General features: G+C 37.0%; 1 protein-coding gene across 10 annotated transcripts in view; it reads right to left on the reverse strand.

Moving 5' to 3' along the window:
- NCKAP5 (NCK associated protein 5) overlaps positions 1-27,249 on the reverse strand; it is a 1,127,143-nt gene that overhangs the window by 713,443 nt on the left and 386,451 nt on the right. For all 10 annotated transcript variants that reach the window (XM_079135590.1, XM_079135586.1, XM_079135591.1 and 7 more), the window contains one exon: positions 3,282-3,355. In XM_079135590.1, the coding sequence (XP_078991716.1) occupies positions 3,282-3,355 (74 nt within the window). The remainder of the gene's footprint in view (positions 1-3,281; positions 3,356-27,249) is intronic.

The following is a 27,249-nucleotide window of genomic DNA, read 5'->3' on the forward strand; positions in this document are numbered from 1 at the left end:
CTGGGACAGAAGTACAAGTCCCCAAAATTTCCAGGCCAGTCCTCTTTTCATTTTTATGGTATGATGTTGCTTCCATTTTTTCATATATAGTTTCACACATGGCATGAAAGAATAATTAAAATGCCATAAATATTCATGAATTTGATTTGTATTTTCCAACTGTCTGTGTTTATTCTAAACTCTTAATTTGAGGCTGCAAATGGATAAAGATTTTTATCAAATGTTAGGGGAAAGATATTCTCAGCAGTTTTTTCTTCAATCTTCCCTGTCAGTCACAGATATATTTAACCAAATCAGAAATAGCAACACATGATAGGAAAATCATCAAGAGCAAAGCAATCATCTCCTAATACCAAGTTTCCATATCAGAGCCAATAAAGATGCAGGAAATGGTGATTGTGTTTAAACACTAGTGTATATGTCGTAAGGATTTTTTGTTTATTTAAATCAAGCAGAGAGATGCAGAGTAAATTAAGACTTAACTGTAAATCTGGGTGAGTTTAGATTCAATTCTAGATTCTGACTTTGTCCTTTTCATTAAAGAAATTCTTATAAGTTTACCTCTTCAGAAAAAATGTTGGTATCAAAAGAATTGAGCTAAATGACTGCTCATTGCTGGATATCTATATTTAAACTCTACAAATTCTTTTGCACATTGAAAACTCAGAGATAGATTATAGGTCTATTTCAGTAGAATACTAAACAGGACCCCCAAATAACCAGTTAACTAGAATGTGATTACAATATATTTTTGTTACAGCAGATGGTTAAGCTTTGAGAAACAACTAAAATGTAAAGATTAGTTACCCCCCATGAAGATATGGAAACTTTTGTAATTCTTGTACCCAATCCTCTATCATTTTTCCAACTCTTATCATTCAGTAAGTGGCAATAAGAACATGTTTTATGTCCACCGTGATTTTGATCAATCCTCAAAAGGGGCAGCCATAACATAATGCTGATCATAGTTATTACTGAATGATCTAAATATATTCAGAACTTATCTCATGAGGTATGAGTTAGTTCAAGTGTAAATGGAAGCTCATCATTTAATATTAGCAGCAACAACAAATAGCACCCTCCAGGATAACCAAAAATCATAAGTATAATAAAATCAGAGAAGTCACACTGCTGTATGGGAACATTTGTTTAACTTCAGTCAATCTAGTTGTTTTTATGTATATGGTATGTTATTCTCATGATCCTCTGCATATCATGGATTCTACACTAACTCATGAATGATGCATTTACATAACTTAATTATAACCAGAAAGAATTTTCCATGCTACTCCTCATCACTCACCAAAAACAATTTGGCTACAGCTACAGTTATGATATTGTAATAACCATCTTAAACCCTGTCACTTTAAGTCAATCAAGTCAGGATCTGTTTGCAAAACATAATCAAATGTAATTTCACGATTCAATAAATTGTATGTAAGTCTACTATTATTGGTTTTCATTTTCTTTTCAATGCTACTATTTCCATTTTTTCACTGGTAGTTATTCTGACTATTCAAATGTCATTATTGCCCTCTATTGTTATTCAAATGGAGCTGTTTTATTAGATCCTCTAGCTCCACATAGAAGGCTTTGCTTCTTCAACAGTAATATTTCTGAAGGAAAATGGAAGTGAATGCACACAAAATTCTGAGCTCTTACTTTATGTTAGGCTAACTCCATGCCTGAAATAGGATTTTAATTTAATCATATCTGAGAAGACCAAAAGGTTTTTATTGGCTACCTCAAGAAAGCAGGAAAAATAGTCTTTTTCATGCAAGTTTTTATTTAGTTCAAAGAGCCCATGAAACCATTACTGCTCCACAATGATATATTTAAAATGCACTTCCTAACCAAATTAAACTCTAAATTTCTTTGATCAGATGACAGACATCTTTTTGTGTATTCTTCTCTTGAAAGATAGAATAAACAAACTATTCTATACAAGTATTTGAAATACAATATTACATACCAGTTGCATATCAGTTTAAAAATATGCTTTCTAATAGATCCATGGAGAATATAATTAGAAAAGCACACAACCATAAATTCATAGTTGTAGATTTTATTAATACACTGGATCACTAAAGAAAATGATCAAAACCAGGTTATGGTTCTCATAAACAAATCTAGAAAATACTATATTAGTTAATATAAAAATGTTGTGCCTGTTATTGGCAAACTTAAAAACTGAACATCCATTGTATTCTATCAGCAGGTTTTCTACATATACAAACAATATTTTCTATTACTATCATCAGAGTCAGTAGGCAAACTATATGAGCAAAACAAATTAAAATATATAGTGCTTTTACCCAAGAGCTAGAACTACTTAGGAAAGATGAATGAAGAGGGAGTAACCTATTATGGAGTTCAGTGCTGATGAACTTGGATGAGGTTTGGTAAGAAAGTCTCAGGGTTAGAAAATACTTACTCTACCATCTCAGTGTACAGAGAAACCACCCTCCTTCAAGAGGCTAGAGGCTTGCTGACCCTTAGCCAGACCAAAGTAATTACATGAAAATATTCTAGTATCATGTGAAGCATCATGTAATTAAGCACTAGCATATTTCAAAAATCAAGAGTTATAGGAGCTTAAGAAAAGAAAATCAAATTTCATAACAGAACCTATAGACAACCAGACCACATGGACCCTAAAAAGCTAAATAGCGACATCAAACATCTTTGCCAGTGTATTCCCAAGAGATGCCAAGGAATGCACATGTGACCTGGGAACATGACTTCTATTTTATCAATTTCTATTTCTAACATGCCTTCCTTATCTAGAGTCAGCACCTACCAGGTAAAACTAAAACTAGATATCAAAGAACTACACAACTGATTTCCTGAAATATTTCCCTTTAAGATGAAGAGAAGCAGAATTTTAAGCAGACATTTTTTACCTTTTAGAGAAAAATCTTAATCTTTCAGTCATTTAGAATCAGTGAATTTGTATTATATTTCCCACCACATTATAAGTTTGCCATGAGGTCCTGGGAAAATGTCTTTAATTCCTTGACCTTGACAAAGTTCAGGATTCCAACCATCCTTCTAACTCTGAGCAGATCCGACTCAAGGACAACTTTTGGCACTGTTCCTTTACTTTAATTAAAGAACCAACATTCTCTAAGTAGCCTCTGAGGGTTCTTGCACACCAAGGTGCCTGTGGCACCAAGTGGAAGGGAATTCTTTTTTCCAACTCTTGCCTCATGGTCGCTATCAATGCTATAGAAACAACTACCTGAGCAAACAAGGAAGACAAGAACATGAATTCCACTCACCTCCAGAGACTTCTGTGTTGCTCCTCCAGTTGAGTTAGCAAATGCTCAATGTATTTATTAGAGTCCATGTATTCCTGCACCAACAGAACAAGACAAAACACCATTACAATAGTCACCAGATTCTAAGACTCCATCCCTAGTGCTACAAAGGATATTTTCAACAAGATAAGCCCTCAGTCCCTCAAAGATCTCAGAGTTTATGCTTCTGTGATTTATAAGCATAGTCGTTTGAAGATGAATACTATTTTCCTTTTATTATCATGTGATAATTTTTATAAACAAATCTATGCAGAGAATGAAGTTTTACTGAGTCAGCCTTTTTTTTTTAATTTACCCAAAAAATCCTTTTTTTCATATTATCTATACTGGAGCCCATGTATTCTACCATATAAAAGTAAATGAGCCAATGTGTTGCTGTCAACTTTAAAAGAATAAGAATAAAGTGGACAATACAGGACTTAATTTTTCTGGTAAAATTCATTTTTAATTCATATAGAATGCCTCATATTCACTATGCTTTCATGTACATCTATGGACATGTCTACTTTCTTTCATTTCCTTATAAATACAAAAAACAGTATTTGCTTCTTTTTAGCCTTTGAAGATAAACCTTTGGCTTTGAAGAAAGATAAAGTATATCTTATTCTATAGAAATGTGTACATAAACTGATCTGTGTAAATTGAACCATATTTTCAAGAAACATGTCTGAAAAATCACAAATTATTTTTTCACATGAGAATTGTACAGAAAAAATCCATTGGTTATTAAGTCTGATGTTTTAAAATTTGGGGCTTCTGAAATATGAGGTTCACATGTAATAGAAGTTCACTTCCTGACTTGGAGCAAATTCACTGTGTAAAACTTCTCATGATATCATTTCATTCTGATTCTGCTACTTCTTCCATTTCTATTTGAAGATCCTGCTCACAGGCTTCTGCTTCTATACTACAGCTGCCAGCAATGGACTAGTGGGCAACATTAAGGCTCCCAGGAAACCTACTGTTTTATTTCTATGCATCTGAAATAAACTGGGAGGTTTGACTAATATTGATATTTTTACTTCTGAAATATAGTTTTTTTATTAAGTGATATATATAATCTACTGTTCCTACTGGAATTTGAGGTTAGCAAGGGGGAAGAGAGCTTAAGGGGTGATCAGATAGAATGGAAAAGGCTAGTCCTGAGTTTCTGATCCTGGGTCTGTAAGAACATTTTCCTTTCTAAATCGTCTCTGTACACTAACTATAAAACATTTCAGGGCATACTAAGTTCTTGTCTAGGTAAAAATCTTATGCTTCTAAAAAATTATTATTCTGTTACAGATAATTAGCTAATGCATTTTATGTCTAACAAATAAACATTTATTTTTAGGTAACCACTGAAGAGTTAGTCAAACAAAACTATTAAGCATGTTTAAACCAAAGCAGAAGTTTTAACATTTATGGTTATGGTTTTAAGTGTCCTGATCAAAGCTAAAACATGATTTAGAATGCTCATCATTACTGAAGATATTAATTATTAAGTATGTTCAGTTGAAAAAAATTATTAAGACATTTTTACCAAGTAAAAATAAATTTCAAAGTCATTTACCCATTTTTCATTCAATAGTTTTCAACATTCATGATGTGCCAAGGGCTATTCTAAATACTACAGAATACAGTACTAAGAGGGAGAAACCACTTCCTGGAGGAGCATGTACTTTCTGACAAAGGAGACAAGCAAACAAACGAACAGATGATTTCAGATCAGGTACATGCTGTGCGGGAAATCAACAGACGATAAGAAAGACTGAAATGGGAGGGACAGCTACTTCAGGTGAAGTCACTATAAGAAGACTGAGCTCAAATAAGACTGTTATTAGCTAAGACTTGCTAGAGGAGGTTGCAACCATGTAGGGCAAAGGCTCTTGAACATCACAAGCAAAGGGTTCATCATATTCAAAGATCTCAAATGTGCCATTTAAAGATCAGAAAAAATGCCAGTGGGGGGCTGGGAATAGGAATATGGAGGGCAGAGTCCAAATGAAGCTGGAGTTAGGTAGAAACAAAATCAAGCACAGTTCCTGGAAAGCAGTATGAACTAAAACCATTGCATTTGTTGTTTTGTTATTCTGATTAGCTCAAGTTAGCGGTTGAATCTGAAAAGTATAGTGATGACAAAAATGTTCTTTGACTCAAAGAGATTTAGGCTCAAATCCTGGTCTGATCTTACTAGCTATATTCCCCTGGGAAAATTATTTAAGCTTTGAATATCTTAATTTCTTTATCTTTATCAGAGGGATAAATCAGATTTGAGCTATGAAGGTGTTGTAAGGATAAAATGGTGTAAAGTATATATCATCATGCCTGCCAAATAATATGCATAGCATTTTTTTGTGGACTAGCAGGTATTTTTTTTTTATTTTACACATTTTTATTGGTGCATCATATTGTGTGCATGTATGTAACAATAAATCCCATCAATATATGCAACTATGCATAGCTTTATTCAAATTACTATACATCTCTTCTCAAAAAAATCACTTTACAGGATGAGGCTATTGCCTATTTTCCTTCTTTTGCCAAACACCAAGAATTTTAAATGTACAGTTTGTGAACTGAAGTTCTCTAAAGAAGCTGCATCTATATTAAAGATCAATCCTGCAGACCAACTTGACTGACTACAACATTACGACTGTGAAAAGAAGGAATGTTGTAGGTCAAGAGCCAAAAATTTCTTGGGCTATCTTAGGCCTTTTCATAGTCATTCACCTTAACTTTTGTATGTGACCTAACATTCTTGAGACTATTAGGTAAAAAATCTCAGGATATATTCCTATGTCCTGCACCAGCCTTAACATCAAGAATGCCGTAAAGCAACATTTGAAAGCCATAGAAGAGATTGTCCTACTTTGCTATAGTCCACCTATCTACTGCCCCAACTAATGTATTTGGTGAATGTTCTGGTTTATGTCTTTACTTTTGTTCTGCAACCATAAAAGTTCATGTATCCTCCTCCACTGTTCAAAATGTCATTTAGGGTAACTTGAATCCATGTTCCTGCTCATATTTGCCTCAGAGTTACCTGTTTTCTTATTTCCTGAGAAACAGAGTTACTGTTTCACATGGAGTTGACTAACCCTTCTTCCATTACTAATTTATATGGCACTAAGTTCATATGTGTATTATTGGGTTAGTGAAAACTAAGCCTCCTGTAATCTAGAAAAGAAAATTCACCTACATTCTTCCTCATGTCACTGAACAGTATTTGCAACACATTATCTACCAAAAAAAAAAAAAAGTCAGTTTCCCAAGTCTTGTTTTGCCTTGTTATGTCAAATAATATGGATATCCAATCGTTAAATGTCGTCACTGGATTGCAGGTTACAAGCTATTTCAAATAACAATATAAGCTGATTCTGTTTAAACTAGCTTTAACCAGTTTTTCATAAGAATAACTATGAAGACAAATTTTATGCCACTTAATAATGGAGAAGTAACCTTATGGATTCTCCATCCCCATTTCAGCTTTCTTTTCATCTATAACACTCTCGTTTCTAACACCCAATATAGTTTATCTATTTAAATATTTGGGCATTTCTTATTACCCCACTACAAAGAAGGTTAACAGAAGTAAGAGGGGAATAAAGATGATGCTCACGTGTACTTTTTGCTACGTGAAACCATTTCTCCCCTACCTAAAAGAACTTAGGAGGTCCCCTTATACATTTATCATTTCTGGCTCCTGAATTAGAAAAATTAGCTAATCATGAGAAATTATTATCATTCTATAAGATGATGATAGTATTCCCAGTGGGAACTTTGTCCATCTGTTTGGAGATTACTCTAAGGAAACAATAGTAGTCTAAACAGTGTAATAGATTAGAAAATTAAACATAAATATTTCAGAAGATGTAGAATACACATCTGTAAGTGTGATGAGCAGAGGGCAGATCAGAGGGGAAAAAGACAAATTTCTTCATACATAGGGAGAAAAATTATTGTTCTGTGCTTGAATTGGTAATAAAAAAGGGTAAGTACAAGGATGTGTTTTAGCTACATTGTACAGGTGAGGAAAGCAGTTTGGTTTTGCTTTTTGTGAATTTAAAATGTTAAAGTACCTTTGATCTAGTGGTTTAGGTCTAGAAATTATTCTGAGGAAATAATCAGATTAAAGGAAATGATGTTCAAAATATATGTGAAATTTGAAAAACCTGGGTGTATCTTTTTCCAAAATGATTAAAGAAATTATTAAAATAAAGCATGCTTTTTAAGAATTATAATTCTTTAATAAGTAGAAATATATAAAACAAAACATTCAATACGATATCAAATGGAAGTTGAATGTAAAACTACATAATCCCTTTTATCACAATTGAGAAAGTTTACATAAAGGTTTTAAAAAACACACAGTGTGTTGTAATATGAATTAAACTTTATTCTGTATACTTTCTATAATTTTAAAACAGTATATGCTCCCTATGAACTTTTTTAAATGATGAATGCCATTTGGAGAAATACAGCCCCAGAAATAATGTTCACAAACATTGGATTATAATGAAATTTTAGAAAACCAGATCTACACTATCACAATAAAGCAATTTCCTTTATATTATTCTACTGCTAAGCTGGTATTTGAAAAAAATGAACCCCTTTCTTCCTGCCCTTGTGCATGTTCTGATAAAAAGCATTTCACCAAAGCTGGGATTAAGGATGCAAGGAACACCAAGTTATACCAAGGCACATTTATATGTTTTTAAAATTTTACAAAAGGTACAGCATTAAAGAGACATCTGTTCCTTGGCTAAAATTCCTGCAAATTAGAATCATTTTAAAAATACATTTCAGAAAGTTTGCCTTTTACCTCTCTTAATGCAAGCATTTCGGGCAATCAGTATGAAACATTTAAAGCGATTAAGGTTTATAGATACACTGAATACTGCATGTAGGTACAGCATTTAAAGTGAACCTCCTATTGTCTAAAATAAGTCAGTTCTAAGAGAGGCCCATTAAAAATGAATCCTAATGAGGCCAATTTCTGAGGTGTCATTCATTTGAAGTGTAATTTGGAATACAATAGTCTATCAAACCTTATAGATACCCAAAATCTGTCCAAATAATGCTCATATTATAATCAGCATAACTATGGAAGAGCTTGTGAAATCCTGACAGCAATCTTGTGACTACTAATGGAGAATTCCCAATTCACCTTTCGGCAAAGAAGCAACAACAAGGCAGCCAGCTGTTCAAATCAACAGAAACATCATTAGATACAGGAATTTCCACAATTAGGAAATGACTAACTACCATAACAAGTGATGCTGCCCTCAAAAAATTATTTTGTCATCTTAATGAAAAGGTACATCTGCATGGCAAACATAAAAAACCAAAACACACCCACATTGGGAATTATACAAGCAATGTAATAAATAGAAAGGTGTCTCAATCTTAACTAGCATCTGTGCCAACATAAATTCATCCAAGCAGGCAACTCTGCTTGTTAAACACCATAAACAAATCAATTCAGGAGCCCCGGTTTTAACAGATTAATTCCACCGCCATTCTTTCTCCATTAGCCACCTCTAATTTCTCTTTCTCATTCAAGCAACTGCAACCTTGCTTCCACTGCAAACCTTTAGGTGCAATTTCTCTGTGAGAACTACTGATGGCCTCCACAAGCTGGGATGTCATGATTTTGCTTGGTTTTTATCTTATGAGCAGTTCCTGTAGCACTTGACATTTTAAATCTTATTCTCCCCACCCTGGTATTCCCTGAAACTGTCTCTTACCACAATGAGATCTGAGTCTTCTTCTTTCCTTCTTGTGATCCTGAATCAGGAATAAGTTTTTATTCTAGCTTTTCTTTCACTTTCCTGTGGAAAACTCCATCAACCACTAGAATTTCACCCACCACTAATAATCCAGACAACCAAATACTTGTCTCTGTGCTAGGTCACCTTCTCAAGGTGCAAACCAGCGTGTCTAGCTTTGCTAAACATGTCCCTGTGGATATGCCAAAAAACCCTTCAAAGAGTATCTTCCTTCATTTGTATGTACTCCAACATCTATCATAGCACTTAGACATCACAGCACTAGCAGGTGTGCTAAATAAATGACCAAGTAAAATAATTACCTGGACTCTGTCACACTTAAAACAGGAGAGTTTGAGATTATTTTGCTATGAGTCTTGTCCTTCAGAAATTTTTAACTGAGAAGGTTATAATAATCATAAAGAAATTACACAGTTAAAAAAAATATCAGAAGATAGTGTTTATCCATCTATTCTCATACATCACTCAACAAAACAATTCTGACACCAGATGTGTGGGAATTTTCCCCTACACATCAACTGAACAATCCTCCAAGAGATACCAGATGAGTATCCTATAATTTAATTCAATTTTGGCACAATCTACTCCAAGATAGCATCAGATCCTACAAGTTGAGGATTTAGTCTCATAGACTGTCCCAAACATCAGATGTCAATCACAGGTAACAGCTGCCACCCAAACTTCTCTCTGGTCAGCTATGTAAATCCAGGTTCCCACCATCCACTTTGGGTTCAATTAAATTGGTATAGCTGCTCACAGAACTCAGGGAAGTACTTTACTTATGTTTATCTAATATGAATGACATCCTAAAGAACAGAAATGAACAGCCAGATGAAGAGAAGCATAATGAGATATGAGAGAATCTTTCATACATACCTTCTCCTGGCATGCTATCCCCAGGAACTGCCACATATTCAGCTATCTAGAGCTGCCCAAACTTCATCCTTTCAGGTTTTTAATGGAGGATTCATTATGTAGGCATGATTGGTTATAATGATCTACCAATCTGCCATGGGTATCAACTTTTTTTTTTTTTTTTTTTTGTACTGGGAATTAAACCTGAAGGCACTTTACCACTGAACCATACTCTCAGATACTTATTTATTTATTTATTTATTTTTATTTCAAGACAGTGTCTCACTTAGTTGCTAAATTGCTAAGGCTGGCCTTGAACTTGGGATTCTTCTGTCTCAGTCTCCCAAGAAGCTGTGATTATAGGCATGCACTATGGTGCCTGGCTTTAACTCAATTTTAATCCTTCTCCTCACCCTTGAGGTTGTGGGGCCAGGCTAAACGTTCTAACCCTCTAATCACAAGATTGTTTCTCCTAGCAACCAGTCCCTATTCTGAGACTGCTGAGAGTGTCTTATTAGAATAAGATGCACCCTATCACCTTCATTTGGAAACTCCAAGAGTTTCAGGAGCTCCATGCCAAATGCCAGAGGTCAAAAACAAAATATCAGGACAAAAGATTTTATTAGTACCACTAGCTACAAAATTTTGACATGTTTTCCAGGAATAGGGGGACAATAGCCAAATATATATTTCTTACTTTATCATACTATCAAAGCAATTTCTAAAATTACTGTACGCTAACTTCCATCTATTAATGCAAACCCAGAATTGCATCCCAAAGACATGCTATTGACAATTTTACAAAAAAAAAAAAAATATATATATATATATATTCTCTTCTAATCTTGTAATCCTGAAGATTTAGGTATATTGCTCATCAATAGAAGAACAGACAGTGGTGGTCAAATATTTCAAAACATGAAAATAATCACAACCAAAGTTTACTATCAAATGGAAGGATAACTGATAAATAATGACTAGCAAACCCCACAGACTGAAAACATATCTCCATAGACTATCATAGATGAAAATTTCATCAATATGAATTACCAGCGACAGAATATAGACCTATAAGCCACATGGGGCCACTGAAAAGCTTTATTACCTGCTATTTGGCATCAAGGTGGCCAATTATTACAAATCAAACTATAAGCGCATCTTAGCATATTTTAATTGTTAAACACATTTAATTTGTTGGTACTGCATATCTTTCCCCTTTATTTTCCCTTATTTATTTATTTATACCAGAGATTGAACTCAGGGGATTTTAACCACTGAACCACATCCCCAGCTCTATTCTGTATTTTATTTAGAGGCAGGGTCTCACTGAGTTGTTAGCACCTTGCTTTTTTGCTGAGGCTGGCTTTGAAATCACAATCCTCCTGCCTCAGCCTCCTGAGCCCCTGGGATTACAGGCATACACCAGTGCACCAGGCTTCCCTTATTTCTTCTTGCATTACTCACCAGTTAGACACAGTACTCCCTAGCTAACAATGTTTCCCACCTCCTTTTCTACAAGGGGTGAACATGTGACTAAAATCAAGTCAATGGGATATAACAAGCAATGCTACGTACAACATTCAAGGGATTGCTAACCTAAAAACAAGCTGCACAGCTGCTATACGCTCTTCTTTCACTCCTGGCCAGAAATGATGACAACTTTTGGCCCAGAGACATCACCTACATGTCCAGGATGCAAGTGATTATTTTTAGAGCACCTGTCCACTAATCTTTCAGCCTGCCTTTGGTTTTCAAATAAAAAAAAAAAAATTCCTAGTCTATTTATAAACCCCATACTTTGGGGAGCTTATTCTGTGCTGTGTGTAATAAACTAAGCATTCACCAATTCTTTTGAAAAGATGACAAGCAGTGAGATACTAAGCAATTTAACATCTCAATATTACTTTATTGATTAATTGATATAATTGTGGTTATTAGAGTTTTCCAAAGTGCTTTGACATCCATCCTCATTAGATCTTTATAATATCTTTGAGTTATGGTCAACATTTCAATTTAGAAAAATAATGTTGAGATTACAGTTTAGTAATTTGTTTAGGGTCAGATGGCAACAGACTTAGAAAATAGTCTACTTTTGTTCAGTTCAGCATATTTTATACTGCCCTCCAAAATTCTCTTCTCACAGCTAACTCAAAGTAGATTTTTAAGTGGTACCTCAAAGTGGATTTCATATGGGTGAGATGGAGACCTGTTGTAGAATGACTTCCTTCACCACAACCCTCTTCATCCTTTGGCTCATTAACACAGATTGTTGGTCCCCAACCCCAGCGTTTGATCCAGTGGGTTTAGGATGGAGCCCAAGAATGTGCATCTCTAACAAATTCTTGGGTGATTCTCATGCTGCTGCTCAAGAGGACCACTTTCCACATTTTGGGGAACACCTAACTATATGCAAAACCATAATACAATGCCAACCAGGAAACTTCCAAATTCATACTGGTTGTACATTTAAATTTGTTTTGGGTTCCACCTGGATTTCTCTGCCTACTGAAAGGGCAAGGGCAGAAAGTATGCTCATGTTCAGTGCTCTAATAAGTTAGATGAATCTATACAAGTAAGCATCTTTTAATTATATTAAATCTGACAAAGATGCTTTGTTTTTATTTCCTCTTTTTTTGAGTAAAAGAGCAAGAGAAATGTGGTTTTAAGTTTAAAAAATGTGATTACTGTATTTATAAACAGACTTATTTTCTTAAATATTATTTTATAGCAGTTTTAGAGATAAATATTTATTGGCCAAATGAAGAACTTCATTTAAGTTAAAAAGAAAACAAAGCTGCACTTAGGTAAGTCATTTTTTTTTTCTCCCAAGTTAGAAATGAAAACTAATTCAATCTGCCCATGTTACATAATTCAGTAATGTGTCATTTGTCCTACTATCAGAGGGTCGTACAAATAAAGAAGATACCGTACACATATGAATGACAAGTTAGCCAAGTCCTCATTTCAACCTCCCTTTTTGCTTTGTTGGAGGCATACTGACAATCTTATGTAAGTTGAAAGACTGAGTTATGACCCTGGCTATTCTATGTGGAATAATTTGGTTATGGAAAGTCATGAACTAATTCAATTCAAATGACATCAAAACCAATGAACCCACTGCATCAATATTCTGTACTTTTACACATTTCTTTTCATCCAACTATTGGATCACAAAAGGCCATTTCACTCACTACAGTACATCATGGCCTCCTGAGTCTATTATTATCAATGACCTTCAAAATCTGATCAGTTATATTCTGATTTTATCTCTCATTACTCCACAAAGCTATACTGGGACCCAGTGAAGTCAGGCTCCTTGCTTTTTCTGCACAGCTACAATACAAATTCTTTGCAGTACTAGCACCTAGCAGAGGGTCTACAAATAATAGATGTCAGGAGGTGAAAAGCAGCAGAGTTACCCACTATTAGAGTCTGAAGGTATGTCTACCGGTTAGTACACTTGAACTGGTTTATAGTATCACCCTGGGAAGACAACACTTGCTTGCTCCACTAATGGTTCCCACTGGTTCCGCTAATCAACCTGGAAGTCTGATTAACACAGTTGTTGGGCCCCAGTCCCAGAGTTTGATTCAGTGCATATATGTGGGATGAAACCAAAGAATGTGCATCTCTAACAAGCTCCCAAGCAATTCTGATGCTGCTAATCTGGGAACTACTCTGCAGATCACCAGCATGTAATACCAGGGATTTGTTTATTGATTACCCTATTACCATTTACTGTTCTCTTGAATATTAATAATAAAAATGTAAACATGGCCAAATTTAATTTATCTCCAAACATCTGGATAATGATTATGTGCAGATACTCTTCCATATCTGGGGAGTATAACCAGTGTATGAAGGTCCCTGCCCTCCTGGAGCTTACATTTTTATGGGTGAGTAACAGTAAATAAGTGGAGGAAAGGATCATATGGAATAATCAGAGAGTAGGGAAAGAAATGGATGAAATAGAGGAGTGGGGGCAGACTGGTGGAAGAAGGCCACAGTAAAGAGACTTTGGAGACACACCTGAAGAAAATAAGGGAACTAGAACAGGTGACAACCTTGGGAGGTTCATTTTTAGGCGGAACAAATACAAAAGTTTGAGGAGTTCACCATATCAATAGACTTAAAGTCAAGAATCACATGATTATTTCAATAGATGCAGAAAAAGCATTTGATAAAATACAGCACCCCTTCATGCTCAAAACACTAGAAAAAATAGGGATAGTGGGAACATTCCTTAACATTGTAAAGGCCATTTATGCTAAGCCCATGGCTAATATCATTCTAAATGGTGAAAAACTGAAAGCATTCCCCCCTAAAAACTGGAACAAGGCAGGGATGCCCTCTTTCACCACTTCTATTCAACATCGTTCTTGAGACTCTAGCCAGAGCAATTAGACAAACCAAAGAAATTAAAGGGATACGAATTGGAAAAGAAGAACTCAAACTATCCCTGTTCGCTGATGACATGATTATATATTTAGAGGAACCTGGAAATTCCACCAGAAAACTCTTAGAACTCATAAGTGAATTCAGTAAAGTAGCAGGTTACAAGATCAATGTTCATAAATCCAATGCATTTTTATACATAAGTGATGAATCTTCAGAAAGAGAAATTAGGAAAAGTACCCCATTCACAATAGCTTCGAAAAAAATAAAATCCTTGGGAATCAATCTCACAAAAGAGGTGAAAGACCTCTACAATGAGAACTATACAACACTAAAGAAAGAAATTAAAGAACACCTTAGAAGATGGAAAGATCTTCCATGTTCTTGGATAGGAAGAATTAATATTGTCAAAATGGCCATACTACCTAAAGTGCTATACAGATTCAATGCAATTCCAATTAAAATCCCAATGACGTACCTTACAGAAATAGAGCAAGCAATTATGAAATTCATCTGGAAGAATAAGAAACCCAGAATAGCTAAGCAATCCTTAGCAGGAAGAGTGAAACAGGGGGTATTGCAATACCAGATCTTCAACTCTACTACAAAGCAATAGTAACAAAAACGGCATGGTATTGGTACCAAAATAGACAGGTAGATCAATGGTACAGAATAGAGGACATGGACACAAACCCAAATAAATACAATTTTCTCATACTAGACAAAGGGGCCAAAAATATGCAATGGAGAAAAGATAGCCTCTTCAACAAATGGTGCTGGGAGAATTGGAAATCCATATGCAACAGAATGAAACTAAACCCATATCTCTCACCATGCACGAAACTAAACTCAAAATGGATTAAGGACCTCGGAATCAGACCAGAGACCCTGCAGATTATAGAAGAAAAAGTAGGTCCAGATCTTCAACATGTCGACTTAGGACCAGACTTCCTTAACAGGACTCCCATAGCACAAGAAATAAAAGCAAGAGTCAATAACTGGGATAGATTCAAACTAAAAAGCTTTCTCTCAGCAAAGGAAACTATCAGCAATGCGAAGAAAGAGCCTACAGAGTGGGAGAATATCTTTGCCAATCATACTTCAGATAGAGCACTAATCTCCAGAATCTATAAAGAACTCAAAAAACTCTACTCCAAGAATTCAAATAATCCAGTCGACAAATGGGCTAAGGAAATGACTACACACTTCACAGAAGAAGATCCACAAGCAATCAACAAACATATGGAAAAATGCTCAACATCTCTAGTAATAAGAGAAATGCAAATCAAAACCACCCTAAGATTCCATCTCACCCCAATTAGAATGGCGATTATCAAGAATACGAGCAACAACAGGTGTTGGCGAGGATGTGGGAAGAAAGGTACACTCATACATTGCTGGTGGGACTGCAAATTAGTGCAGCCACTCTGGAAAGCAGTGTGGAGATTCCTTAGAAAACTTGGAATGGACCCTCCATTTGACCCAGCTATCCCACTCCTTGGCCTATACCCAAAGGACTTAAAATCAGCATACTACAGAGATACAGCCACATCAATGTTCATAGCTGCTCAATTCACAATAGGCAGACTGTGGAACCAACCTAGATGCCCTTCAATTGATGAGTGGATAAAGAAACTGTGGTATATATATACAATGGAATATTACTCAGCCATAAAGAATGATAAAATTATGGCATTTGCAGGCAAATGGATGAAATTGGAGAATATCATGCTAAGTGAGATAAGCCAATCTCAAAAAGCCAAAGGACGAATGATATCGCTAATAAGTGGATGATGACACATAATGGGGGGAGGGAAGGGTTAGTGTTAGGTTTAGAGTTAGGGTTAGGGAGGGGGGCAAGTATGGAGGCAGGAAGCTCTGTATAGAAGGAAAAGAGGGGTGGGAGGGGTGGGGGGAAGGGAAAAAATAACAGGATGAATCAAACAACATTACTCTATGTAAATTTATGATTACACAAATGGTATGCCTTTACGCCATGTACAACAGAGAAACAACATGTATCCATTTGTTTACAATAAAATAAAATAAAATAAAATAAAATAAAACGGAGAGCACAGAAGCCAGTAGCTGCAGTGTAGATTGCAGTAGAGGAAAGAGAGAGATTGTGATAGCCTCAGTCCTGGTAAGGACTGTGTCATTTGTTCTCAAAGAACTAGAGAGCAAATGTGGTGGGATTGGAGTGAGGCATTAAACAATCTCATGTAAATCTTAAAAGGATCCTCCTAGTTGCTGTTGACCACAGGGTTAAGGGGAGACCAGCTGGAGGTTAGTGGAATATATAACAATCACTTCACCTGGAGTCATCATAGGGAGAATCATGCCTAATTTTTGGATGCAAGATGTGTTTGGAAGATGGAAGAGGTAACTTGATGGCTTGAATGTGTGATATGAAGAAAACAAAGACATATTGATTTTTGACTAAGCAATTGGGACACTGACATTTACTGACAGATAATTATGAAAAGAACATGTTTGTGCAAGGAGTTTTGACTAATTGTTCTCCTTTGGGCAGTTAAGATTGAGATGTCTGAGGCATATGAGTGATTAGATGCTGATAAATCTGTTAGTGTGCCAGAATTGGGATTCCAGTATGTAGTAGCACATGACACTGAAGGAGGTTACCTGAGGAAGAAGTCATAGGAAAGAGGAAAAGAATGCAGCATTTAGAGGTTGGGAGAGGCAGCTGGTCAGTGAAGGAGGAGGTCAGTGAGGGAGGCACAGAAGAGCAAGTGATCCAGGAGAGAGTGTTCCAAGAAGAAAAGAGTGCCCAACATAGTCAATGGTCAAGTCAAACAGGCCCCCAAATTGACCGAATTTGCCAATGTGGAGTTACTAATGGTCTGAAAGACAGATTTAAGTAGAGGGACCATTGGAAGTATCTCACTGTGGTGGGTAGAAGTTCAGGGAGGAAGAAAGAGAAATCTGATTGTAGGGATTGAAAGAATAAAGCTTTCCAGAAAATATCCTGTGTTTCTTAAAGATCAGTGTGCCTAGGAGACTCTGGAGGCACTTGAATTCTAGGTTCCACCCCTGAGATTCAGTTTCAGTAAGTCTAGAAATAAGCTGGGGTCTGGAGAGCCAATTTTAACAAAATTGGAAAAGATGTTGTCGATTCTCCTTGGTGTCTCTTTGGGGCCATGGTGTCCCAAATGGAGGTTTGTACACTTCTGAGGACTTAATGAAACCAAACAAACCAAAAATCAACCAAACCTTCCCTGAAATACCTACAATACTTTATTTTATCAAGAAAGTCAGGGCCCTCTATTCTCTGAACATTCACAGTCATCAGGGAAGGAGATAGTAAACGTGAAGATGTTTAGAAAAGAAGCTGTTTCTGTCCCTGTTGGATCCAGAAACCTCTTCTAGGAGCCGCCTATCCCAGGAGGGGCCTTCTGCCACACCAGAGGGTCATAAAAATACTTTAATATTTTTTGCTTTGTTCTCATATTTGTCTTTACCAGATTTTCCTTAAGAAATGGTCAGTGTTCTTCAGGGTGAGGGAATTTTGCATTTCTATAATAACACATGAAACTTGTTTAAGTTTTATCTTCTGGACAGAAGGCATTAGTGGATTTGAGTGTGTTCCCTGTTAAGCTGTATTCCCTACTTGTGACCAATAAACATAAATCACATTGGAGGAAAGAACATTGCCCTTCAAGTGTACAATTTCAGACACTCGCTACTACCTCTACTACTGGTGGGGATGGGTAGTATTAAAGATAGACTACATTTACATCTCCATGTTCATGGTGAAAACAAACATGATCTGAGTTTTCCTTGTTCTCATTGAGCTGCAGGATAGTGTTTTTATGAGGTATCTAAACATTTTCCAACTTGCTCTGTCTTTTGTGTTTTCCACAAAAGAGCAGCACAACACTGAATTACTACAATGGATCACCATGTTCTCCTTTTATCCCTAAATTTGGTCTCTATGATAACATAAAGTGACACATCAAGGGAAAGCATAGGTGCTTCCTTGACTCACATCTCAGGAAATACAGGATGGAGCCCCTGAAGAGACATTATCCTCTGAGCCACCTCTTTGAATCTAACAGTCTGCAGGGTACAGGTGTTCCCATACATGAAAAGGATAAATGTGTATTATCCATGCAAAGTACAAATTGAACCAAAATTTATAAAGAATTCTGTGTGTCTCAAGTTTAAACCTGACAACAAAAGCTGTAAAACCACAACTCAAACTTTTTCCCAAGAGAAAATTACCATGAAGATAAGGATTGAACTGAAAAAATTACAAGCTCAGCCCAAGCATTAACAATTGGAAGAACCTCTTAAATAATAGTGTGTGAGATGAATTTTAGGTGGTTCTCTGTGGCCACACCTCCCCAATACATAAAGACAAGTAAGTAGAGAGATTGAATTGGGGAACAGAAAGAACTTTCCTTTACTGAGGAGCAAATATCAACCTGGAGAGGCAGGGCCAAGAGGCTAGGATGGGGGTTGGGGTTGGGTCTTGTGCAGATGCAGGGGCCCTGAGAAAGAAGCAAAGCAGGTCTAGGGGATGTAACTCAGTGGTAGAGCATAAGTTTAGCTTTGAGATTTGTGTGTGTGTGTGTGTGTGTGTGTGTGTGTGCATGTGCGCCTTGGATTCATTTCCAGTATGTGCACGTGTGCGTGCACACACACACACACACACACACACACACACACACACACACACACACTCACAAAAAGAAAGAAACAAAGCAAAGCTTGAATTCACTGGTTCCCCATCAGGAGTGGCTGCAGACTCAATAGACTTGTGTTTCAATCAAGGCACCATCTTGGAGGACTTCTAACAAAGTGGAGAGCCCCGCATCCTTCCTCTGCTTAGCAGCCTTTGTGCTGAGAATACTTGAACTAGTCCAACGTCCTCCACAAAGAAACCAATCCTAGAGAAAGACACTGCTCTCCCCTAGGACTGGGTAACTGTATGCCAATAAGGTTTCCTACAACAAGACCAAGACTTGTATAATAATTAGCATAGGGGCAAAGCTGGACACATTGGACTGCCACTCCTCATTTTTGGGTCTTAAATTTTGACCATGAAAATATTTAATGGGAACTTAAAGATAAGAGTAAGATTGAGAGCCATCTTTTGGCAATAGGCCTCTGCCATTTGAAAACAGGGACCCCCAACAAGGGCTGTAAACTCTTTCCCCCAATCCTAATTTGCACTTTCAGTCAAGGAAGAACATGGAAGAGATCAACAGTGAGAAAAACAGACTGAATATACAGAGCATTTTCTCCAGTTCACTTCCAGAGATTCAACCCATGCCTTAGGTGATTCTTAGTATGATACTAGAGAACCATAATAAGTGATAAATCACTTCCAGGAAAACCAGGCCTGCAATATCAACTGCCAGTCATACAGGGAAAATTTCAGCATGGTTTTAGATAAGAGAAAGGACTTTCCAAGCATAAGATATTTCACAAGTATCACCTGCAAACTTGTTGGAAATGCCAACTTTGCACTTTTCTCCAGGCCTACTAATCTTTGGAGGTGGAGAGGCCCAACAACCTACGTTATTTAGCAAGACCTCCAGGTATTTTTGTTCTTGCCAATCTTTGAGAAACTGTGTTCAATGAATGGTCAACTAACCCACCATCATTGCATTCATTCCCTGTGCAATAAAAATAAACTCAGTAGCAAACACTCCTTTATTTCCAGAGACCAAAGATAAATACACCCTGTTTTTTAGCATCTTCCAACCTCATCTCTATAGCTTGTTATATGTGAAGCAATTTAAGATTATCCTCAGAACAGCCCCAAATTTCTTGTGGTATAACGTGATTACCACTCCTCTGATTAAAAAGAGTTTTTATTGGAGGTAACCTGGAGGGTTGATACAGCCTGAAGTAAATAGCACTGTTCTCTTGTCTGAAAGGTAATCAGAAAGCCATTTTGCTCTGCCAGTTGAAAGCCTCTCTGATTCAGGAAGAAAGAAGTTTCTTGTCTCTTGAGAGACAAGACAGATTAAACATGTGACGGAACATGGTTACAGGTGTCTAAACTCTCCTACTGGAAAATCAAGAGAAAAGTTGCTATGTATTACAGTATTCTAATGCAGAGAAAAGCTTCCTGTTCAGAGCCCCCATCCATGTGCCAGTTCACCTCCAGAAGGGAAGCAGTGCTGAAAGCAGCAGTTCATCACTTTCCATCTTCTGACCACCATGGACCTTCTACTCTTGGTTCTGGGAGGTCTGACCAAAAAGGCACTTTTAGCTTAAAGTTAATTCCCACTTCATAGAAACACCCTTCTGATCATTAGGATCTGCTTCAGTGGTTCTTCCAGTGTGGTCTCATAACGATCATAATTAGCATCAGCAGCAAACTTGTTAGCAATACCAAATCTTAGACTTTTCTGTAGACCTACCCATCTCTGGAGGTGGAGAAGTCCAGCAACCAACATTTTGGCAAGCTCTCCAGGTGATTCTGATCTAAATGAACTTTGAGAACCTATATTCAATTGTTAAATAACTAACCATCATAACACTCATTTTCCCTGAGCACATGCCCATGCACATGCTACCTCCTCTCTTCCTATTTTTCATTAGCCATTTGAGGCTATAGTTAATTTCTTGAGTTGCCATCAGCATTCAGCAACAAATTAGAGTTTCTTTGCAAAATCTCATTTTGAGGTAGGAGACAGGGGAAACATTAAGTGATGCACTTCCTTGCATCAGGTGAGAAATCCCAGTTTAATTAAAATAATGCAAAACCAGCAATAGCTGCCATGCTGTGAAGCTTACATTTGTACTAACCATGTAGGAGCCATTTTAAAGATCAGCATGAGAGCAGTACCCATGATAAATATGATGCAGATGCACCTGGGCTGTTATTTAAATATAAACTATATCCTTGCAAAGCTTTAAGTTGCTAAACCCATTCAATAAATGGATGTGCACCTTTGGGATCTGGAGACACCAAAGCTCATGTAGGTGCTTTGTACTGGGACAGTTGCCCAGGAGAGTAACTGTTTTTTAAATATACATATTTGGGGTAGCAATACTGACAGTTCACTTAAAAATAATTTACCTATTCTAATCCTTACTTTTGATGAAATCAGCCACACTTAGACAAGGCAGATGTATTAAATCAGTTTAGGAAGGCAATTTACTATGATGAGGTTGTTAAAGAGTCACAAGAAACATCAGTAAATTTATGCAAATATTTTTGGGGATTTGTTCTGAGTATGCAAATGTCACATAATTACTTATCATGCTTTTCATGCAAAATTAAGTTTGCTATAATAACCAATCACACTCAAGAATAAGGCTATTTAACATGAAAAGAATCCTCATTTTTATGACTGAAAGGCTGCAAATTGAGGGTAAACTGCAGGTGAACCTAATTCCAGTCTTCAGTATTGTTATTCATTTGGAGGTCAAACAAAACCAACTGCAATAAGAAGCAGGAGGATTCCCTGACCCTGGAAATCACCCTTATGGATGCAAAAATCACAAGAAGTAAAAGCAATGCAGTAGTTTGCTTTTTGGATTAGACTGTTTCAGCTCTCATTTCTCATTTAGCCTGTCATTACTGTGGAAGAATGCAGTGCTATCATTTAATATTTAGCAGAATAACAAAGCTAAACTTCTTCTTTGGAATCTCTCTAAAATCTAATTACTGTTCAGTCCCTGACTGCCCCAGGCTGACAAGCTGGAGAGAACTGGGAATTCCAGTATGCTGGCTTTCCCTGACTCACTCTGTGAACGTCCCCTCTAGTAGGTAGACTCTCTGGACCTTCACTTGCTGGTAAAGCTCTGGGTATGCAATACTTCCTAGGAAATAAGGGAATTAGGCTCTAAATTTCTTCTGGCCGCTTGAGCTGCAACCTATCCCTGTTTGTCCAGAATTGAAACATCTCAAAGTATTAAACTTTCAGTGAAATGTCCTGGACAAACCAAAATGAATTCATCACTTACCGTGATCACACTTTCCTCCAATTCTGCTAGCTTGTGTGCCCATTACTCACCACTGGGCTTTGGTTTTTCTGAACATGCTTCAAATTTCTTACTAGGAATGAGCTCAACTCTAGGGCTACTGACTAGCCCTAATGCCAGGAATCAGTTTTGCCATTCCACTGAAAAAGTGGATGTTTTTCCAGGAAGCCCAATCATTGACCAGAGGCTTGCTTTATCCAGGTAGACTGCTCTGGAAAAAAGGGGTTACCACCTGTCTAAGGATTGACTCAGAGGTCTTCTATCACCATCACCTCCCTTACAAGAGTTTGCACTATAAACTTGTTTCAACCACTCTGTACTGTGTTTAGAGTTCAATTATTGGAAATTCAGTGAGACCTGACCTTTGACCAGCTGAGACTCAGTTATAATCATGGTTTACATCTACTCCTCCTGGTTCATTGTTGAAGTCTACTTTAAAGTATACTCTGCAATCCATTAGAAATGAATGATGTGCTTTTTGAACACTCATTTTACCTTAGATGATCAAAAGAACTAAACACAGCACTGTTGCTCCAGAATCTAGAGTTGGTAAGCACTTCTCTATATTAGTACTAAGTATAGAATGACAAAAGGTTTTAGTAGCATGTTTTTAGCAAAAAGAGAAACCCCAAAACTGTACTGATGCTAAAAGAAAATTTAAATATTTGAATGCTACATCTAAGTTTTAGAATGAAAATATGACAAACCTGGTAGAGATATTTGGTTACAAAAAAGGCATAAAAAGAAAAAGTACTTTGTTGTTAGTATTTGGAAACATCTAGTTTTCTGTTTCCTGACTGGTTAAAAGCACCTGACTTCTTTGTAATTGAGCCAACTTTTCCCGATAGCCTAAGTTTCATAAAGAAATATTCCCTAGTTACATATTTGCTTTCCCACTTCAACTTAAAAAAAAAAAAAAAAAAAAAACACAGAACAACAGCTAGATAAAAGTCTTAATTCCAAAACAAAATTTTTAACTGATTGCAACAGGTCAGTACTTCTTTCTCAACTTTAATCTTCTTAGCCCAATATTAAACTTACTGAGTGAAAACTTTATCAAATGTATTGGTACAACTGATTCTACGACAGAAAGTTTTCATGTGTTTTTTAGTTAAGTGAATATCACCCCCTAATCCCTTATTTTTTACAAGGCCCATTTCACGTATATACAAAGTTTGCTTAGCAGAAAGTTAATAGATGTGATTAAATAGATATAACCTTCTAAGTCTGTAAATAAGCCAGTATATTCAACAAATATTTTAGTACTATTATGCAAATGATACTCAAAGACACCACTGTCAGACTCAAAGAATGGAAAAAAAGCATAGATGTAGGAAAGTTACTACAACAGACATTTTACAACAAAAGGTTAGCATCCTGTGACAGATTCAGGGACAGGCAAAACAAGGGTATTTAGGTTTTGACTGTTGGGAAAAAAATTTGCAGACTACATTTTACGTAGAACTTTATTTTCAACACTGTCATAAAGTTTGTTTAATTAACCTCTACGACATGCCAGTTAAGTATTTCTATCTCCATTGTACATATAAGGAACCTGCTTAAAGAGTTTCAGTGACAATATCTGAGTGGGTAGTTGAAAGGAAAATGTTACATTAAATCACCAGAAATACAAATTGAAAACTGCCTTTCTTTCTTCTATTTCCAATGCCCAGACAGAACATTCTTCTAAAATAGCTGCATCTCTGACTGTCCTGAGACACTAGGTTTCATACAAAGCTAAGATGAGGAGGTGGGGCCAGATCAGTGGTTGGTGAATAACAGCAAGCACCAAGCTCGCCTTCAGGGCTTGTAGGATCAGTCTGTGCACCCCATACCCAGCCCACCCCCAGAGTTTCTCATTGGGGTCATCAGGGGAAACTTGGGAATCAGAATTTCTAATAAGTTTCCAGTGATGGTGATGTTGGATGTTATCCTGGGACCCACTTTGAGAACCCCTGCACTGGACCACTTTTAAGACCCCTCAGATTTTGACAATGGAAGAAAAGAATATTCTTATATCTGCACCAGCTGTAAGTAAGTGTTTATCTATCTAAAAAAAATCCTTCCATTCATTCAATAAACAATTGGTGAAGATTTATTACCAGTTTTTTCAAATAGTTCCTGGTTTGACTGAAAGTATTGGAAATGATTTAATAAGATACATTATATAACTTAGGGGCATTTGAAGATTTGAACCCATTTCTGCAATCATGTAAAACAAAAAAAAGTGGATTAAATAAGAAAAAACATGTTAAATTATGATCCTAGTGCCTGACAAAGGGAGAACTCAGCATGCATTAGCTACGTGGATCACAGAAACCCAGACAATCCACTTATCACATCTCCCTTTTGCCCCTCACTTCTCTCCAATTTCAGCATTTCAGGGTTTTCCTCACCTTGCTTATGAAGGCAGCAAGGGTCAGATCAAAATAATGCTGACAAAGGGATATGTCGGGTTAACAGGACAGGGATAATGATTATACACCATACAATTGAATCCTAACGCGAGTTACCGAATTAAAAGCAAGGCCCCGCCCATCAGTTTTTACCAGCCGCCTCACAGCACACGTTTCTCCCATGTCACCTCACTACTTGGGACAGGGGATGGGGAGCAGCCTTGGCAGCAATATAAATGGATAGAACCAGCACAATAGTCTGGACAATAGACAGAGTTAAACCTAATTGCTGACCATCTCCAACCATGCTTTTAAGGGGCTCAAGCTTTGGGCATATGCTCAATCAATCAATCAATCAATCAATCCCTAATGCTTTTCTACAAGATCAGACCTTTAGCTTAGCTCAGCTTCTTAGTGTGGAAAGTGTTTATCTTACCCTGGCACTGGCATCAGCAATTTGAAGTTATGCCCAAAGATACTCCCTAAATTTAGAGTCAGCCTAAAGTCACTGTAGCTGTGCAGATCCTGAACTCCAAACAGAAATCTTGATTTCCAGCTACTAAAGCTGCTCATCTCACATACATTCTTTGACTCCATGAGGTTTCTAGACTACAACCAAAGTTTGAAATTACATCTTTAAAAAGCAGCCTGGACTGCATGAAGCTTCACTTATAAATGTCCCTGTATAAATTAGAAGAGGACCAGGCCTGCTGTTCAAACAGATCAACCCACCTCAGGTATGGTTTTGGGGAATGAGGAAACTCTCTCCTTTGGGAGGTCAGAAGGCCTGAATAGCACTTAGGTTTCTCTGAAGCTTATTTTGTGAGAACAAAACAGACTCACTTAGAAAAAAAAAATTTAAATACTTACTTAGAATTACACACACACACACACACACAAATATATTTTAAAGTCCCCCACTCCATTCCAATAAATTCCAATAAATTTTGTTTTCGCAGTTGCTTAGAGTGAACCAGAAAATTTTGTGGAGATTTTACCCTCTATGTATTGTGCTGCTGGAAGATGTTCTCAAACCAAGCAAGGTGGTAAGTAAGACACAATTAGAAAATTCCAAAATTTCTTCTCAAGCTCTCACTTGGGTGTCACTAAGAAGGCCTGACAGTAACCCCCACCCCCAACACACACATAAAATGTTGCAGAGTCACATATAAGTCTCAATTGTTATCAAGTGTGGAAAAAAGTACAAATTTCAAAGCACATATTGTTATGTCAGGCACTATGAAAATTTAACTCAGTTATTCACTCAGCAAACTCTGCTGCTGTTTCATGTTGCAATAGGAGCTGATGGATAGAACCTAGCAGAAAATAGACATGGGTGTGTCTATCACTGTCATTTTTCACCTTTACAACTATCTGGAACAGAGGGAGGCATTGCCATCTTACCTTATAAATGCAGAACCATAGCTTTATCACATAAGGTCCTTTTGATCACACAGCCAGTGATGGGGAGAGCCCTCAAACCGGGACTTTGTGTCTCCAAAGCATATGCCCCAGCTGTTGGGGAAGGATAAGTCCAAATGCAAGCCTTGAAGACAGCATTTATATATTCCCTCCAAGTGTCCTCATAAGCTCTCTTGGGTACTCCTCTAACAGAAACTGGCTTTCCTTCATAGTACAGGGCCTTTCACAGGATGGTTCCTGAGGATCAGCTGTGTACTATACCTCCCTTTTATTACTTCACCCCTTTCTTTCCCTAAGCACACTGTACACTGCTTAAGAGATGTTGCTTCGCTCAAAGTTACTGGTGGGTAAGGGTACCTGACATTTATTATTTTGGAGTACACCAAGCCCCATTCTTTGGGGCAATCATTCCAAGCCCCCTTCTTTGGGGGCAATCATTCTTTCCCTGCTCTGTAGCACTCTAACTCTACTTGCAATTGGAGCTTCTGATCTGAACAAAAGCCACTTTGTACAAAACCTGGAGGTACCAATGTGCTGAAGGATGGGAATGGGCTCCAATCAGAGCCAATGAGGCTTAGCTAGGACTAACATATAAAGGCATCTTCCCTGCCTTGGCCTTCCAGATTCAGCATTTGTCATAGCTGTCTCTACCACCAGAGCTCATCACATGTTGCCTTTGGCTACCTTTTCCCCATAAAAATGACTGAAATGTGTGCTTTTCCCTGATTTCATCAATTTAAAAAGCTGCTGATGGTGCATGCCACAATCGGTGAAACCATCCAAATGGACCCAATAACGGTGCTGCCTTTCAGCAATCACAATTAATAAATAAATAAAATCACGCAGCTCTCTTCTTTAACTCCTAGATGTCGGACCACTTTAGGGATGAATTGCTCAGCATTTCTGTCAGAGGAAGAGCAGTCACTCAGGATACCCTAGGCTGGTAAGCAACAGAGCCTTCTGAAGAACTGATACATTGGGGTAGTGAGGGCAGGAGTCCAGAAACAGCAGATGGCACTTCTGCCTTCCCTTGGAGATATTTTCCAGTCTTCACTGGAAATACTTCTCAGAAACAGGATTCTGGTCAGGATGCTTGTTAATATAAAGAATCCCGTCAGTCCATGT

The sequence above is a fragment of the Sciurus vulgaris genome (genome assembly GCF_902686455.1).
Source record: "Sciurus vulgaris genome assembly, chromosome: 3".
Classification (NCBI taxonomy): domain Eukaryota; kingdom Metazoa; phylum Chordata; class Mammalia; order Rodentia; family Sciuridae; genus Sciurus; species Sciurus vulgaris.